The sequence below is a fragment of the Enhydra lutris genome, unplaced genomic scaffold, assembly GCF_002288905.1.
Source record: "Enhydra lutris kenyoni isolate GAN:26980312 unplaced genomic scaffold, ASM228890v2 scaffoldscaffold37, whole genome shotgun sequence".
Classification (NCBI taxonomy): domain Eukaryota; kingdom Metazoa; phylum Chordata; class Mammalia; order Carnivora; family Mustelidae; genus Enhydra; species Enhydra lutris.
The window spans coordinates 29,969,438-29,988,437 of record NW_019154121.1 but is presented as its reverse complement, the minus strand read 5'-3'; the positions used below and the strand labels follow the sequence as shown (position 1 = coordinate 29,988,437).

General features: G+C 49.3%; 1 protein-coding gene across 1 annotated transcript in view; it reads right to left on the bottom strand.

The window, feature by feature from the left end:
- LOC111154334 (RNA binding motif protein 33) overlaps window positions 1-6,455 on the bottom strand; it is a 131,728-nt gene extending 125,273 nt beyond the window's left edge. Inside the window, exon 1 of the mRNA XM_022513883.1 lies at window positions 6,360-6,455. Coding sequence (XP_022369591.1) covers window positions 6,360-6,402 — 43 coding nt within the window. The 5' untranslated portion in view covers window positions 6,403-6,455. The remainder of the gene's footprint in view (window positions 1-6,359) is intronic.
- Window positions 6,456-19,000: the final 12,545 nt, after the last annotated feature.

Sequence of the window (19,000 nt, the reverse complement as noted above, 5' to 3'; positions counted from 1 at the left end):
ACACACACACACACACACACACACACACACACACACACACACACACACACGACAGGAGGCCGTCAGGGAGCTGGGAGCTCAGAAAAACCATGCCACTGCACCGGGCTTGCAGGAGCTGGGAGAATCAGTGGTGACTTCCCAAGACTCGAAGGGGTCAAAAGTCAACACGTGCAGTGCTGCAGACCAAGAAGGCCCCTGAGCTTCCCCAAGAGTCTTCAGGGTCACAGGACTTCCAGGCAAACTCCTGACAACCAGGCTGAGACTATCGGAGGAAGTTTCCCTAACCGTTGTACCTCCACCTTTCTAAGGTCGTGTAAGCCTGTAATTCCTGTATTAAAACAGCTTCGAACTCGAAACGCATAGCATGGCTTCTGTTCTGACTGAAGCAGAGACTGAAAAAACTCCAGTAATTTCCAGCACTACTGAAGAGCTTAACAGGCTTCGCTGGACTTCAACCAGCTATCATGTTCACGTCGGTTTTCTCCGTTGATGCGACCTCAAGTCTTCCTTTCACAGACGTGAGAAGCAAGGCTAACCAAAGTTAGTAAACAACAAAACCAGACCAACTCAGGTCTACCGAACACCAAGTGCGGCACTCTTGCATTTATTTAGGAAGCAACCGTAGTAACATGCCCTCTGACTTCCTACACAGAATACTACAGGGCAACCACAACCTCGTCGAGGTTTCGGTAGGGAGACCACTTCCTCACGGCACGCACTAAATCGCACAGGCAGAACGGCTGGAGAGGCAGCAGTCTGGTGGCGCACAAGCCACATACTCTCTGAATTACACTGTCTTTTCTTACTTGACTTAGTTGTGAGCATTTTAAAAAATGGTATTATGTGTAAGTATTAGAATTCCTTCTTCTTTCAAGAAAGAGGAGAAAATACCGAAAGATCAAGAAGAGCAGACACATTTAGCCACAGCTGAAACAGCTGAAGATAAACTGCATTTGGCCAAAGAGGAACAAAATCCCTCCTGCAGTAGGAGTGGCCGCCCGGCGCGTGCCTGGAGCGCGGCACCACCAGCAGCCGAAGCCAGAGGCCCAGGAGCGGCGCTGAGGGCTGCACTTCTCCAGCCGTACTCAGTTAGGAATGCTTTTACTTCCCTCTAGGAACTACCAAAGTGCCCATCTTCCCAAAAGCATCTTAACGAAGTGTCTCATTATTCTTATACTTTGTACATAAGTGAAGCATCAGAAACCAATAATAAGAGTTTCAGGTGTGTACAGAGGAAATGAAAGGGAGAAAAACACAAGAAAATTTCCCAGAACTGAAGATGAGTATTTCCACACTCAAGTGTCCACCAAGTGCAAAGCACAACAAAAAGACCCAAGCTAAGGAAATTTTAGAACACTGAGAAGGAACTGTTAAATCCTCCAGGGAAAGAAAAAGGTCATATACAAAGGACTCCGAATGCCATCAGACTTTTCAACAGAGGAACTGGAAGCCAGAAAAACAACACCGCACCAGCACCAAAAATCTAAGGAAAATGAATCCAAGTCTGGAATTCTAGGCCCAACCAAATTCATCAATCAAGTATAAGAATAAAGAATTTGTTCACACACACGAGCCTCAAAAAATTTACCTGTAACACACCAGAAATGGTAGTGTTGAACCCTGCATTAATTCAAAAATATAAACATAAAAAATTACTCTTCCAGAAAAATTTATTAAAACTGACCTCTATGTCAGAAGAGCATGCAGCTCTTGATCTCGGGGTCATGAATTCAAGCCCCATTTTGAGTGTAGAGATTAAACAAATAAATAAACTTTTAAAAAATGACCCAGAGATTTCTAAAAAGCTAAGTAGACCAATAATGGTTGAAGAAACTGAAAAATAAAGAGCTATCAAACCCAACTGCTGTTCAGACAAAAGTTCTTCCAACTTTAATTTAAATTTTTTTTTATCTTTTACACTGTCCCAGAAAACCTCACAACTCATTCTAGGAAGCCAGTGATTCATTTAAAAAAAAAAAAAAAAAAAAAACCCAGGATAGCACAAAGCACACACAAAGGAAAAAAACTGTAATCCACTCTTTCTTATGATCACAGGTAAATCCTAAAATTGAAGTCCAACAATATACTAAAAAGAACAATATGTTAAAAAGAATATATATTTAATATATTAAAAAGCACACAGAAGGTTTTGAAACCAAGAACGCAAGGCCGGTTCAGCACTAGAAGTCTATCAATACATTAAGAGACTGAAAAGGGGATCCCATAAATCACCGCAACAGATATGGAAAAAGCATTCGATAAAATTAAATGCCCAACTCAGAAAATAGTTTTCTTTGCTAAAACACTATCAGAAACCTACAGTAAACACCATATTTAATGGCAAAACATTCAAAGAACACTCGTTAAAACTCAGAACAAGATGACAAGACAGAGATGCTGTCACCACCCATATTCTTCAACATCATACTGGAGGACTTGACAGTGACAGCCTCTGAGACAAGGAAAAGAAAAAGAAATGAGAGCTATAAATACCAGAAGTTTCTGCAGGTATGACTAACCAGAAAATCTAAAGTACCAAACTATTAAAACAACATTCAAAAAAAACCAGCTACATATAATTCAATTATATTTTTAAAAAGCTTTTCTGTAATAGGCCAATAACAAATGAGAATGTACAAAGATAAAAAAACTACGCCATCCACAATGACAAATACAAAGTATTTGAAAATAAAACTAACAAGAAATGTGAAAGACCTACATAAAGAAAATTTTACTGGGGCGCCTGGGTGGCTCAGTTCGTTAGGTGTCCAAGTTCTTGATTTCAGCTCAGGTCACGATCTCAGGGTCAGGAGATGGACTCCCATGTCAGGGGACCCGCTCAGCAGGGTGTCTGCTTCCCCCTCCTCCCCCTCCCCAGGGCACAGGCTCTCTGAAATAAATAAATCCTTAAAAAAAGGTTTTTTTTACTTAATGTAAGTTCCATAAGGATAGGGATCTCTAGTATATTTACTATGTATCCAGGCTCTTGGATTAGTGCCCAGCAGGGCAGGTACCAAATAAACAAATAAACGTTTGGTAGAGATGACTGACAAAAACAAAAAGCTTGACAGAAACATTCTTGTTATTAGATGAAAGGACCCATATTGCAAAAACGTCAAACACTCTCAAATTACGTAAAAAGACTCAATGCCATCTCAATAAAAATTCCCGTAGAATTCTTTATAAAACGTGATTGATGATTCTGAAGTACATTTTTATTAAATGCACAGGACTAATCAAGATATTTCTGAATAGGAACACACCATCATATATGCATAACATTTACCCGTACGTACCTGCATATATATGCACACACACACCCTGTGAAACAGTATATTGTAAAAAACTTAATGGGAACTTAATATATTACGAAGATGGAAAAGATGGAGAGTTCAATAAATCATATTAGAACTGTTAAAAGTCCCAAAACCACAGAACACCCAGAATAAAACTCCAAGAAATAAAAGCTAAATATAAAAAAGTGCAGAAGCATAAAATGTTAAAAAGCATAGACGAGGGGCACCTGGGTGGCTCAGTGGGTTAAAGCCTCTGCCTTCGGCTCAGGTCACGATCTCAGGGTCCTGGGATCGAGCCCCGCATCGGGCTCTCTGCTCAGCAGGGAGCCTGCTTCCTCCTCTCTCTCTGCCTGCCTCTCTGCCTACTTGCGATCTCTGTCAAATAAATAAATGAAATCTTTAAAAAAAAAAAAAAGGCATAGACGAACTCTTGGCATAGAGACACCATTACAAAAAGAAGAAAAAGAAAAAACTTGTAAAACCAAGTGACATTTAAGAATAAAAATTTTAAACTTCCATACAGTGAAAAGTTTAAAACAAAGTTATTTATAGGGGAAGCAGAATTTTTTAAAAGGGGTTAATAATTCTGATAAAAAAACAGAGTGAAGAAATGTATAAATAATAACAAAGAGATCAACGACCCGATTAAAAAAAAGGCGAAATGATATAAACATACAACTCACAGAAAAATAATATATAAGAAGATGCATGACTTGTCTGGAGATCAAAAAATATGAAAACATTATGGTTATTTCTCTGTCCCAAGATGAACAAAAATGAAAAAGACTCTTAAAAGGGGCATGAAAAACGGACCCCCCCCCCCCACTACTGAGGGAGGATAAAGTGGCACCAACTTGTTTTTAAGGGCACTGGCGACAGCTACCACGATTTTAAATAAATGTAACTTGAAACACAGTATTTCCACCTCTAGAGGTAGGGGTTCTCCGGAAACACCTGCAGAAGCACACCAAGTTGTGTCTGTAGATGTTCAGCACAGTATTTTCCACAGCAGTTTAGAAGTAGAAGTAACTGAACTTGGCCCATCAACAGAAAAACGATTAAATGATCAATAGTGGATCCATAAAACTCTCACCTATTGACATGGAAGATCCCCAGGACCTCCTTTTTCTTTAAGATTTTATTTATTTGAGAGAGAGAAACGGCGAGAATGCGAGGGGCAGAGCAGAGGGAGAGGGGGAAGCAGACTCCCCGAGGAGCAGGGAGCCCCATGAGGGGCTCGATCCCAGGACCCCGAGATCATGACCCCAGCCGAGGTCCAATACTTCACCGACTGCGCCCCCCAGGCGGCCCCCCAACCCCCAGGACCTACTTTAGGGGAACAAAGCAAGTGCAGAACACTACATGATTTCGCTGGTACCATAAAAGGTCACAAAGCTAAAAATGGCTCAACTTAAATGTGCACAGAAAAGGGTACACAGGGATTCGTAAGGACATTTCCTACTTCAGTTCCCGCCTTCGTGGAATCACTTGAACACAGTGGGCCGGAGCTCGGGGTAAGCGGCAGGTGAGGCAGGCAGCACTCCCGTCTTCGCGGGGCTTACACACTCCTTACACAATCTTACACGACAGGTTATTTTAAAGAAGAAGTGAACAAGGGCGCCTGGGGGGCTCCGTGGGTTAAGCCTCTGCCTTCAGCTCAGGTCATGATCCCAGGACCCTGGGATCGAGCCCTGCATCGGGCTCTCTGCTCAGCGGGGAGCCTGCTCCCCCTCCCCGCTTCTGCCTGCTTGTGCTCTGTCAAATAAGTAAGACCTTGAGAAAAAGAAGAAAGAAGTAAACAACAAAATACGACTCCGAGCTGGGATGCGCGCTCAGCAGGAAGCAAGGCTGCGCAGAGCGAGGGAGGCCGCGGCGCGGCGGGACTGCGTGGGCGTGGACGGGCCCCGGGAGCCAGTCCCCGGGTCTCCCAAACCCGCGAGGGCCCCGGCTTCGGTCTCAGGGCGCCCAGCGGCCCGGGATGGAACGCGAGCGAAGGCTCCACGCACCGCGGATGAAGCCCGCCCAGTGCTCGGAGACAGCAACCGTCAGACTGCCCAGAGCCGAACTCGAGGACGCCTGCCCTCGCCCACACGGCCGCGCCACAGGTGGACAGCGGGCGCTCGGGAGCACCGCCGCACACCCCGTGCTCACGCGGCCGCGGCCTCCGGGAAGGCCCCGCGCACGGCGCGCGCTCCGACCCCGCACACGGGCCCGGGCCCGGCAAGAAACCGCGAAGGTGCGCGCGGGCTCCCAGGCGACGAGGAGCTCGCCGCGGACACGCAGAGTCGCCGGCGGAAGGACGTGCGCAGCGAACCAGGCCGGCCGGAGGGACGCTCCGCGCGCCGTCCCCGCGGTCCCTCCCCGCCACACACACGCTGGCACACGCTGGCCGGAGTTCCGGGCGCGGCGGCGGCAACGCGCTCGCCAGAGCCCGACTCGGGGGCCCCGACGGGCCGGCGCTCCTCCGGCGGGGCTTCCGAGCAGGCCCGAGGCCCGAGCCCCTCACGCGCTCCCCAGTAAAGCTCCGCAGCGACGAGGGCTGACGTCCGCGGCGGGGCTGCCGGAATCTGCCCGGCGCCCGGCCTACACCGCCGAGGCCCGCGAGCGGGGAAACCGCCGGGTCGGGCTCGGCACGCGGGCGACCTGGCCCCGCCGCGCCCGCGCACCGCCGAGGAGGCCCGAGGAGGCGCAAAGAGGCGCTCGCCGGACGGTGGGGGCCCCGCAGCAGCGCCTCCGCGCGCCGGGGCTCGGCCCTCAGGACCCCGGGCCCGAGGCGAGGCGCCGCACCGCCCCACATGCCCGCACGACGCGGCTTTCCTCCCGGCCCGGAGCCCACCCGAGCCCGCAGGGCCCCCTCGCAAACGCGGTGGCCCGCACGGCTGGTCCGAGCGGCCGCGGCCCCGCAGGCCACAGCCTCGCCGCCCGCGGCCGGCCGCCGCGCCGAGGGGTCCCGGGCTGCGCGCAGGCTCGCGGGCCACCGCAGCGCGGACCCGACGCGGGAGACAGGACGACGCGGGCCGAGGCAACCCCGGCCCGGCCCGCCGCGCGGGGCGGCTCACGTACCTCCGGCGCCGGCTCCTCCGCCCGCTCCCAGGGCGGCCGCCATGGTGTTCGAGGGCCTTCAGGGTCGCCCCGCCAAGCCAGCCGGGGGGCCGCCGGCCGGCCGGGGCCCAGAGACGCGCGGCGGGACACGGGGGGCGGCGGGCCGGGACCGGGCACAGGGGGAGGCGGCCGGCGGTCTCCACCTCTCCGGCCCCGCTGCTCCGCAGGAAGAAAACAACAGACTATCGCAACATGGCCGCCGGCCCGCCCGCCGCCGCGGTGCACGCCGGGATGATGGCGACCGGCGGGGCGGGCGCGGGCCTCCTCCGCGGCGGGGCGGCTCCGGGCGGCTCCAGGGACGCGGGGCAAGCGCAGACGGCGAGCAGGAGGGCAGCCACCGCACTCGACTCCCGTAGCCGTAGGGCTTGCAGCGGCGTCGGGAGCGGTTGCCGGCCGTAGTACGGTCCCGGGTTCTGTCGCACGGCGCTTTGCAGCAGTGGGCGCCGCGCTTTCCGGCCGGCGGGGCGGTGGGCGGGGCCGGCGGCGATGTCAGGGCCGGGGCGGGGCCGTCAGCGCCGGGGCGGGACGTGCCCGGAGAGGCGGGGCTTGCGTCCGGGGCCCGGCTGCCGGTGCCGCCCGCGCACAGTGCGCGGTGGATCGCCGAGGTCCGTGGGCGCTTGCGCTTCTGAGCAGCGAGAAGGGCGAGAAAACGAGGTGCTAGTGAGAGACGTCAAAGAAAGGACACGGGTTTGGGGAGCCCTGGGTGCTGGTTGGTAGTTGAGGCGTGGGGGCTGTGGATGCAGTGGGGTCTTAGAGGACACAAGAGCTGCAAACCGGGACTCAGTGACGGCGACGGTGGGGGCTTCCTGGGGAAGGAAAGAAAGGGCCGTCGGGGCAGAAAGAGGACGCCGAGCAGAGACTGATGTCGGAGGACTTCCTAGGGACCAAGAACGCCAGCAGAGCGAGCTGGAGGGGGAAGGTGCTCAGGAAGCTGTGAGGGGAGAGGGGAACAAGGAAGGACCAGAACAAGGACCAGACGTATCCGGGACTATGGGTTATTTTCCTGAAGCTTCAGGGCGTGTGAGAAGGCTCTAACAACAGTAGTTACATGATAAAATTTGTGTTTTAGGGAGAGGCTCTGGCAGCAGGAGAGCGGATGGGCAGCGTGGAGAGGTAAGACACCCTCAGGAAGCGGCCCCGCAGTCCAGGCAGCAGGTGGCTTCCTGCGTGGGAAGATGGACATGTGACAAAACCCTAGTGGTGGACTACAAGAACTATAAAATTCCGAGAACTTTTACATACGTTTGAAGTTTTTAATAATAAAATGTTTGGAAAAATAAGATTTCCTAGATTAATAACTAATATAATTTTCATCAAAAAGATAAAAACCAAAGAATAAGTTTAAAAGTTACTTTGATTCATCTACATGTAATCGTTGCAAAAAATAATAATGATAAGCTTGGTAAGCAACCTGGAATAACTTAAGTCTCCCTCAGAAAGCACATCAGCACATCCGGATTTCAAATGGTTTGAATCTCTAATCACCTTGCATTATTTTTTACACAGTGGAGGATGGACTTCGTAACTCAGAATATGTTTTTAAAGAGGTTTCGCTGCTGATCTAATGCTACACACACACACACACACACACACACACATATATCCTGGTGATCTTGAGGATTATTCAAAAAACAAAATACCCAAAGATGAAACAATCTCCTAGACACTTTCCAGCCAGGTTGTAATTGAGGAAAGACCTCTCTCGGTTATGAAAGACCTAAAAATGAATTTCTCTAGGCCAAGAATCTCTACATTTTTTCATCAGATCCCCGCTAGAAAAACTTGAGCACAGACACGAAATATCTGAAGACATTGATAAATTACTGTGAGTAAAGGTTTAACAAACCCCTTTTCTTCTCCACAGATTTCACTTTGGGTTGACTTTTTACCTTGTCCTAGAAACTTAATGAAGTCAGAACGTCAGCTGTGTGTAGAACATCATTGCTCGTGTTAAAGAGGTGCTCTGGCTGGTACACTGCTTCTGGCTGGAGAAAACGGAACGATCTTTAAACATCTGTCAAGAAGCCAGACCTTCAGGCTCTGTTCTAACTGAGTTTGGGGATATATAAGATAAACTCAGGTAAATATTATGAAATGTATCAGTTCCCATGGTCAAAGACACTCCTAAGCCGGGGCCACTCCTACTCCTCCAGTAAGTGGATGGGATGTCAGCACACCAGCTCTGTGCGGGTGCTTCCATGCAGGTGGGATCAGAACCAGGTGAGAAAGGTGTAGGAGCTGGGAGCTGTTTGCATGGCAGAGCTGCAGAGGGACAGCCTGCTGCCTGGAAGCAGAAAAACATCCTCACTGTAATGACTGCTACTGGACGATATGTAAAAATGAATAGGATCTGAGGACAGGAGGAAAGAAAGGTAACAAAGTGACCTTTCTTATTTTGGTGACTGTACATGATAGGTAGGAAGAAAGTGCTTGTTGGAAATTCACATCAAGGTACTTGAGCATGATACAGTATCAAGTCAGGAGGTTGTTGTCAAATGGCTCAGGGAAAAGGGTTTTTGAATTTACTCTATGTTCAACTCTTCTGTAAGTATTTTATTGCTTTGAAACAAAAAAAAATTATTAAAAACAGGAAAGGACCAAAGAGAATATTGTTTAAAAATGTAATTGTTGAATTGTGGTGATGGTGATGGTATCACAGGTGCGTGCACATGCCGAAACTCATGCAGTCATGTACATTGAGTATGTGCAAGTTTTTGTGTGTCAATCATATCTTCATAGAACTATGACAAATTAACCACTGGAGTAAAATCCCAACAGAAAAGTTAAAGAGATAAAACCCAGTTGAGGGAATTTTAGACTTGAGGACAAGCAGGAAAGGATTGCCCAGAATGGACCACAAAGAGGAAAGGTGTGGAAGAGTGTGACTGAGGCGTTTCACAACTAGGAGGGCAGAACAAGAGTGTCAGACTGGAGGTCCACGGAAGAAAACAAAGATCATGGAAGAGAAGAAGTATTTGTGAAGAGGACGCCTGAGAGGGTTTGAGAACCAATGAAAGACATCAGTCCGCAGATAAAGGAAGCATAATGAGCATCAATTAAGAAAAGTTCAGAGAGGGGCACCTGGGTGGCTCAGTGGGTTAAGCCTCTGCCTTTGGCTCAGGTCATGATCCCGGGGTCCTGGGATTGGGCCCAGCATTGGGCTCTCTGCTCAGCAGGGAGCCTGCATCCCCCCCTTCTCTCTCTCTCTCTGCCTGCCTCTCTGCCTACTTGTGATCTCTGTCTGTCAAATAAATAAATTTTTAAAATCTTAAAAAAAAAGAAAAGAAAAGTTTGGAGAAATCTACAACTAGATGCATGTGATGCAACTCAAAAATATGTCCAAAAAAGAGAAGCCCTTAGAAGTAACGAGAGAGAACCTGCTATGTCTGGTCATGCTGGGGCAGGTTCCCCATACATGTTACAATGTGAAAACTGGACAGATGTGAAACGTACTGTTTTCTTGCATTGGACAACATGCAGCGCTGGACCGTGGTCACCGAGGCAGAAGAAACTACCATGGCAAGCCTTGCCAGGAAGCACTTTCTGGACCTTGGGGGAGGAGAGGAAACTCAAGTAAAACACAGCAGTCGTGATGACTTGAGAAATCAGAGTTTCAAAGGGTTGATGGGGGGCATTTGTGGGGCTCAGTGCTGGAGATGATGGGGCTATGTCTAGAAAGAGCTCCAGAAATCTGCATGGGCTCACCTTGAATGTGTTGCTGCAAGTGAAACCCCATGAGGATGGGAAAAGTACACAAAGAGTCAGCTGTAAATGGAATGATTCCTGGAGTTCACACCACTGTCCCTATGACCTCCACAGGCCAGTGTTCAGACCTCCTGAGTCACGGGCGTCCCACTTGAGATATGCTGTTCCTCCTGTCCCTGGGCCAGAATTTCTCAAAGTGCCACCCAGTTTAGAAGTTTGCTTTGAAATCACTTTTGAGGGGCATCTGAATGGCTCAGGTGGGTTGAGCTTCTTCCTTCAGCTCGGGTCATGATGCCAGGGTCCTGGGATCCAGGGAGCCTGCTTCTCCCTCTCCCTCTGCCTCTCCCATGCTTGTGCTCTCTCACGAGCTCTCTCTGTCAAATAAGTGGAAAAAATATTTAAAATAAATATACTAAAATCACATTTGGGTCCTTGTTAAAAGGAAGATTCCTAGGTTTCATATCAGTTTTATCAAATTTTGATTTCTGGAAATTGGGTTAGCAAGTCACTTCCCAGTTGCCTTGTATGCTCATCAAAGTATAAAACCACCTCCATAGATATTTCAAGTTGGGAAATGTTAGGTTATCCGACGTAGCTTTTTTTTCACTGCTCCTTTTGTGGAACTCTATAATGAGTTCAAATTTTACAGTGGAGGAGTATGTGCTTCCTTGATTTTCCAATTTCAAGTTCGAATCTAGGGGGGTGATGTCTTTAGGGAAACTCTATGCTGTGTGGCAACCTCAGGATGGGTGTCAGTGCTAATGGCATAAGTGGTGTCAAGGAAGATGAGGGAAGGAGGCTCGCCAGGCATAGATGTCTAGACTTGGGTCCATGTGGTCTGGTGTGTACCTGGCCTGCTGTGTTCCCAGGGAGAAGGTGCACCGCTGAGTCCCTGGGAGAGTACCATAGAACACAGACTGCTTTGGGCCAATGCAGAAAAGCTGATGAAGCCACACTTTTTATTTAAATAGCCCTGTTTCCGCTGGGAGCTCATAATCCTCATTTATCCCCACACACCACCTATGGTAAGGCAGTGAATGTAGCCTCACCTTACTGGTGAGAAAGCTAGCTGGCCCAGATCACATGATACTGTCCCCTCTGTGAGAGCACACACTCCTGGGTGCCCTGTGGTATCAGCAGGGTAGGGCCCTGCCTCTCCCAAGACCTCAGCACAACAGGACAAACCCGTTTTTCCCCCTACGTGCACCTGCACATGCAGCCAGCCAACCCCACCCCCCTACACACGCACACTTTGGCCTAAACCCTCACAAACTCAGGTTTCTGCAGTGTGATCCTTTTGAGGGACTCATTACTGTGACTTACATAGTCACCCAGTTCTTCTCAGTTATTACTTTTGTAATCGTTCTTTTTTTTTAAAAAAAGATGTTATTTATTTATTAGAGAGATGGAGAGAGAGCACAAGTAGGCAGAGCAGCAGGCAGAGGGAGAGGGAGAAACAGGCTCTCCTCTGAGCAGGGAGCCCGATGCGGGGCTTGATCCCAGGATCCTGGGATTGTGACCTGAGCCAAAGGCAGCTGCTTAACCAACTGAGCCACCCAGGCACCCCCCTGTAATCGTTCTTTTTATGGTGCTTTCTTTTCTTAGCCTGTTTTCTCTCATTAAGACATTTGCTTTATAAAGATATTAGAAGGATGTCATCCTAAAGCGCACTAAGAGTAAAATATCCCATATGAATTGGATAATTTTAGGTGTAAAGAAGTTAAATAATGCATTTAGTACTGACAAGTGGAATAACCAGCAAGACGTCAAAGACACACCTGAATAATCTACTGTGAAATAGTGTGGAAGCCCAAGGTCCCAAGCCTCGTCGCTTGCTTGAATTTCAGTGGCATCAAAGTGTTAATGCAAGGGGCGCCTGGGTGGCTCAGTGGGTTAAGCAGCTGCCTTCTGCTCAGGTCATGATCCCAGGGTCCTGGGATCGAGCTCCACATCAGGCTCTCTGCTCAGCGGGGAGCCTGCTTCTCCCTCTCTCTCTCTCTGGCTGCCTCTCTGCCTACTTGTGATGTCTCTTTCTGTCAAATAAATAAATAAAATCTTTTAAAAAAAAAAGTATTAATGTGGTCATCGATAATTGCTAACAGAGCAATGGTAAGTCTGATTCTCATTTCCAGCTTAGGAGCAGAGCTCCTCATCAGAGCAGCCACACTTCTTGAGCACAAGTGTGTGAAGGAATCTGCCAGCACCCCAGGATGTTTCTTTTGCTAACAGTGATTTATCGTGTGACACATGAGGTCCTGGTGTTACTCTGGTAAGATACCGTTTGCAACTGTGTTTCAGAAGTATGTTGACCTACTCCAGCCAAGAAATGGGCAGAAGACATGAACAGGCACTTCTCCAAAGAAGATATCAAATGGCCAACAGACACATGAAAAAATACTCCACATCACTGGGCATCAGGGAAATACAAACCAAAACCATAATGAGATACCACCTCACACCAGTCAGAATGGCTAAAATTAACCAGCCAGGAAATGACAGATGCTGGCGAGGATGCAGAGAAAGGGGAATCCTTCTGCATTTTTGGTGGGAATGCAAGGTGGAGCAGCCACTCTGGAAAACAGCATGGAAGTTCCTCAAAAAGTTAAAAATAGAGCTACCCTATGACCCAGCAATCGCACTACTGGGTATTTACCCTAAAGATACAAATGCAGTGATTCAAAGGGGCACCTGCACCCCAACATTTATAGCACCAATGTCCACTATAGCCCAAATATGGAAAGAGCCCAGATGTCCATTGACAGATGAATCAATAAAGAAGATACAACATATGTACAACATACAACATATGTATGCACACGCGCACACACACACACACACACACACACACACACACACACGAGTGGGCTATTACTCAGCCATCAAAAAGAATGAAATCTTACCATTTGCAATGACATGGATGGAACTAGAGGGTATTATGCTAAGTAAAATAAGTCAATCAGAGAAAGAATTATATGATTTCACTCCCATATGGAATTTAAGAAACAAAACAGAGGATCATGGGTAAAGGAAAAATAAGATGAAATCCGAGAGGGAGACAAACCATAAAAGACTCTTAACTCCAGGGAACAAACTGAGCATTGCTGGCAGAGAGGTGGGTGGGAGGATGGGGGTAACTAGGTGATGGGCATTAAGGAAGGCATGTGACAGAATGAGCTCTGGGTGTAGTATGTAGGTTCATTTGTTTCTGTTCTCATTGGAGTTCTTCCTCAGTTCTTACTGATTGATTGGCTTACAGGAAACAGTCATTTAGTTCTGCAGCCAGAGCTAGGGGAAGGTCATGTCCCTAGAGGTGTCCCTCCCACCCTGACGCTCCGCTCCCACCACCCCTGCAAGGAACCCGGCTCTTTCAGCTCCAACGCCTCCTTCCTGAATTTCATTTTTGCACAAATGAGCAAATAATGCACGTTTCCTTATTCTTTTTTCTTACATCAACAACCAGACACACACACAGTTTGTTTCATTCTTTCTCTTTTTCTTTAAGATTTATTTGTCTGAGAAAGAGAGAAAGAAAGAGAGCTGGGGGTGCGGGGAAGCAGAGGGAGAGAAGCAAGAGTCCCCAGTGAGTGAGGCGGGGGGTGGACTCGCTCCCAGGACCCTGAGAATCATGACCTGAGCTGAAATCAGGAGTCAGGTCCTCCCACCTCCTGAGCCACCCAGGTGTCCCTCATTCTTTCTCTTTTGCTGGTGGCCTGTGATTTGGCGGCTGGGACCTGTCAGCGGTGGCCTTCGTCCTCCTCCAGTGGGAGGTGGCCTGTGGGTCCGCTTCCTTGGCTCTTTTCCCTGGACGCGCCCGTTGGGAGCACAGAGGACCCTCGGAGAGCTGAGGGCTGCAGTGGGCCACCCCTGGCTGGGCTCCTCGGCATATAGAGGCTCCAGACAGTAGAGTAAATACTGCAGAATAAATCCCATTATCTCAGAAGCTGTCCTGCAGAATGATAGACACAGATGGTCACTGGGCAGTGCCAGGGAACCCTGCTTCTTGGCCTGGCTGGGACCCACGCTCCACAGTCCATGCTGTCGACATGGCCCGTGGCCCACGGGCATGCGCCCTACTTTATGAAACCACGATGACGTCTTCAAGGGAGAGCGGAAGGGAGGCGGTTATTGGAATCGCAATAAGCACTTTTAAGGGGGCTCTCAGCAAAGTGCAAGGGCCCGGGGGGGGGGGTGGTCAGGAGCGCAGAGTGAGGCAGGAAGTGCAAGCCGCCCCTTGAGGCGTTTCAGCAGCCGTGCCCAAGGGACTGGGCTCCCAGGTGGTCCCAAGGTGCGGCCAGGTAGGGTCTGTTTTTGGGCTTGAAGCCAGGTGCCCGTGCACCCAGTGGCAGGGAGCTGAAGCAACCCACAGCGTCCCAGAAAGCCACAGCTGGTCTGGCCGCAGGGTCCCTCCCTGGGCCCCAAAGGCCCAGCGAGATAGCATGGGACTCATCCTCCCCGCTGTGCCTGGACCATCACTGAGGAGAGGAGGAAGGCTGAAGCAATCCCAAGCCGCCTCCTGTGCATGAAGTGGAGATTTATAAAAACCGATCCTCTTCAAATAATTCCTACTTGATTTGATTTGACCTCGTCAATTTTCTTTTGTATTATAGATGAGAAAAATGAGATTTTTTTAAAAATTTCCGTTTTAAAGTAATAGCAGTTAGGATCACACTGAAGGCAGTGAGATAGGAGAGTCAGAAAACCGGATCAGCCACAACTGTGGGGCCTCTAACCAGTCCTGCCCCTCCTCTGTGTCTCCCTGTGCTGGTGTCTGAGGTGGAAGACGAGAGCGTCCGTCCCTGGGGCTGTAGACAGGATGGGGTGAGTTAATGCACTGAGATGGTCCTTGGCCTTGGGTAGGCTCTGGCCCTCAGCAGATGGACACCAGCACCATCGTCACCACTAATAGGAACACGGGTACCATCACTTCCACCAGCATCACCACCAGCTATTGCTAGCAGAGTGTAGACACTGAACCAATCTGGCAGCACTCAGATAATAATGACATCCAAACCTCTGGTTAATGCCCAGTAAGGGATCCGAATCCCGGTCTGACTTAAGTGCTCTCCATGGTACCCGTGAGTCCCCCCCGGGTGTGAGGGGTGGGAGCGGAGGCTGATTTAAAACCCAGACTTCCGGGCCCTGCTGTCAGACACGACCACTGTGAGTCTGGGATGGGGTCCAGGAATCTGTATGTTTACTAAGCACAATGAGTGATTCTGCTGCAGGTTCCTCAGGCCCACACTTTGAGAATCACGGTGCCACCCCAAGCCTGTGGCCAGGGGGGTCCGGTTAAGACCCCTGAGCCGTGTCCCAAGCTCCTCTCCCCTTACAGACACACTGTAAAGCTTGTCACTCATTAGTTCTAATCTGTAGAAAGTCTGTAAGACAGGAGCCCACCCATCCCTTCCTTGAGCCGGCATTCTATTGGTATCCTTAAATGTCTGGCAGACACTGCTCTACTCCAGCTGGAATATGTCAAGGAAGAAAAGGCAAGGATCCTTGCCCTCATGGAGTTCTAGTCTTACTGGGAGAAACAGGAAATAAGCAAAATGTGATAAATTAACTAAATCATCTGCCAGGGGGTGAAGGCGCCGAAACGGTAAGAGAAGGGTGCTGACACCCTTCTCTTCTTCAGAAGACTGACAGTGGGGCTGGAGCTAACTCCGGCAGCCAAGGTGGGCCCTACTGAGAATGGGACACCGGAACAGAAACTTGGAGGAGGTAAGGGCCTGGTCACAGGATATCTGGGGAAGGCTGCGGGTGGAAGGAAGAGCCCGTGCAAAGGCCCTGGGGCAGGATGGTGCCTGGAGGCCTGAGGACAGAGTCAGCCATGGAACGGATTGCAGGACTAAGAAATGAGGCCCGAGGGGCACCTGGGTGGCTCAGTGGGTGAAGCCTCTGCCTTTGGTTCAGGTCATGATCCCAGGGTCCTGGGACCGAGCCCTACATCAGGCTCCCTGCTTGGCAGGGAGCCTGCTTCCTCCTCCTCTCTCACTCTGCCTGCCTCTCTGCCTACTTGTGATCTCTCTTTCTGTCAAATAAATAAATAAAATCTTAAAAAGAAAAAGAAAGATTGGATCAATGTATCATCTCCCATGCAGTTCTTGTGATTAATACATTTTTTGTGTGTTGTAATTCGACAGGTGGATCATAACATCTCCATGGGGTTCCCTTTCTATTTGATTGCTCCTCAGGTTAAACATGCTTTCCAGTGTCCACGGTCCTTCATAATGACCTCTTTCATGATTTGTCTGTTAGGCCTTTTACCTCTAAGGTGGTATCTCTATCAGGAGGCAGACTAAGGCCATTCACCTTTAGAAAGAAAACATCATGAAGTCCTGTCAGCTTGACATCTTCTCCTGCTTAGGATAATGTGCAAAAGAGACAAGGAAAATGTATTTCTATCAATCTTTATGTTGTTGGCCTCTTGATTTCTTGAAAAATAAGAAAAACAAAGTAGAATTTCTGACCTTTGAATTTTCCATTCCTATGCCACGCTTTCAAGACAGTGAAGATATAAATATTCTTTATACAGGATCTTGTCCCTCTTAACCCACGACCGATGCCTTATGTTGAGGTGGTGCGGTGGCTTACGGAAGAACTGTCTCAGAGGACGCAACCGTTCGTACACGAGGGGTCGTCAGACATGTTTAGGAAGAAAACGGTGACGAAGAACATGGCTAGCTTTTCTCAGATGTCCTGACAGTATCTCGGGAGGCTCCCGACACCACTTGAATTCCCCTCTTGGTGACTGTCACGTCACCTCTACTGGTGGCTGTCAGCACTGCATGGACAGCACTCCAAGAAAGGACTGGTTTTGGAATACCCCACAATGAGTATGAAGGTTACTTAAAAACAGAATATTTACAAAAATAAAATAACCAAGTGGACACATTTTTTCATTTTCTTCTTCTTCTTCTTCTCCTCCTCCTCCTCCTTCTTCTTTTAATGCACCAAACCAGTATCTTCAAACTACTTTGAAATACAAACTCCTATTAACTTTATATTCTCCTTTATTTTTACACACAGTTTCCATGAGCTACACAGGAAGACAGTAGAGCAAAAAGGAGCCCTCATTGTGGGTCCCTTTCTAACTGAAATGTGGCTCATCAGATACTTAACTTCCATTATTTGGTGAAAGATGCATATTATTTTTTTCCTTTCCAGTCAGAATGATTTTTTTTTTTTTTTTGCAATAAATTTCCTGCTGGGAGAGCATTAGGGACGATCTGCAGGAGCAGAGCAGACCCGTTTAGGCGTCTTCAACAATGCAATGCGCTGCTCACAGCGAAAGTCTATGAACAAGCGAACGAGCTGCCGTTTGGAAAGATGCACCTGTTGGACACCGGCTTCCCGACGGCACCGCTTGGTCTGTCAAGGCTGCTCTTCTCAGCAGCTCTGAGTCCAACAGTGAGAGTTAAAATGACACAGAGATGAGCTTTGGGGACCCGAGAATTAACACAAGCCTGCGTGTTACCTTGTCTCTGTGTCTTCCGTGCACGAGGAGCCCTTCTGGTCAGACGCAGCCACCAGTGAAGTCGGTGGGACCCCGAGACCGGGCTGACACGGCTGCTCAGGGCTGATGTGCATTCGCGGGTCCACCGCTCGGTGCCGAAGAGCCCTGTGTGGGGGACCGCTGAGCAACCCCTCTCCCCCCAAGTGGGGGGTTCGTCGACCGGCCGGGGGGGCATGTAGCCTCTCAGGCAGAGTTTTGCAACGAAGGAGGGGTCCTGACAGAGGAGCCCATCGCAGGAACTTGCCCACTTTGTGCAGCAGAAAGAGCACCTCCCACCTCCTGGGGAAGGAGGCCTTGACGGATGTCGGGGAGCTGTGATCTCCTCAGAAGCCATCGTTTCAGGGCTTTGAAGATAAATGAGTGTGTACATATTTCGACGTGCAAAACACTGCTTGCGACTTTAGAAGAATCCAGCATCTTCTTGCCTTTTGAAGCTCCCACAGATACAAAACGCCGTCGTTTTCCTGGGCACCGGTTAGTTTATTGATCTAGTTGGACAAAAAGAGCAGAACCATGAAAAATTACTCCAGCAAACATCCCTTTCATCTTCCGGCGGTGAGGCGTCTTTACAATCTGATTAAAACACTTTGAAACAAATGAAATGGCTTTCGGTGCAACAGCAGCGGGCATCCAGGGATCTCCCCCGTGTCTCTCAGCTTCGGGAGCTCGCGTTGGAGCCAGAAAACCAGAGTCTCAAGCCTCAAACCTGCGTTCTTGACTATGTTTTCCTCCAATGCCTTTTAGCAACCCCTGTTGCAACGTATAGAATTTATTTCTGGAAACTCTCCTGTCTCTCCTGCTAGGTTCTGTGCAATTTGGGGACCAGGTGCTCCAAGGTTCCCAGCCTCTCTGCAAACAAGGAAATGAACTCAGACTGTGGGAGTGGCCAGGGCAGAGGGGGGCATGGCCACGTGAGGGGGGTTCCAAATGGTGACCACCCGAGTCAGCCGCTTACTGCCCTCCTTCTGCCCCTCCCACCTCCCCTTTGGAGGCATCCTGGGTGTTCATTTTAACCTTATGTCACCAATGTCAAGTGTTCCGAGAACCTCTTCTACAAAGACGTGCCCTACAACTCACGGCACTGGTTTGAAGGCAGAGAAATAGCCAACCAGCCTGTCCGTGCTTCCTGGTGGCAAATGAGCTGGGATACTTTTTTTTTTCCTTTAAAGATCTTATTTATTTATTTGGTAGAGATCACAAGTAGGCAGAGAGGCAGGCAGAGAGAGAGGGGCTCGATCCCAGGACCCCGGAATCATGACCTGAGCCAAAGGCAGAGGCTTTAACCCACTGAGCCTCCCAGGTGCCCTGACCAGGATACTTTTGAAGAAATCTCTAGTCCATATTGTGTGGCCTACAGTGGGAAGGGAAGCCCAGGAGTCTG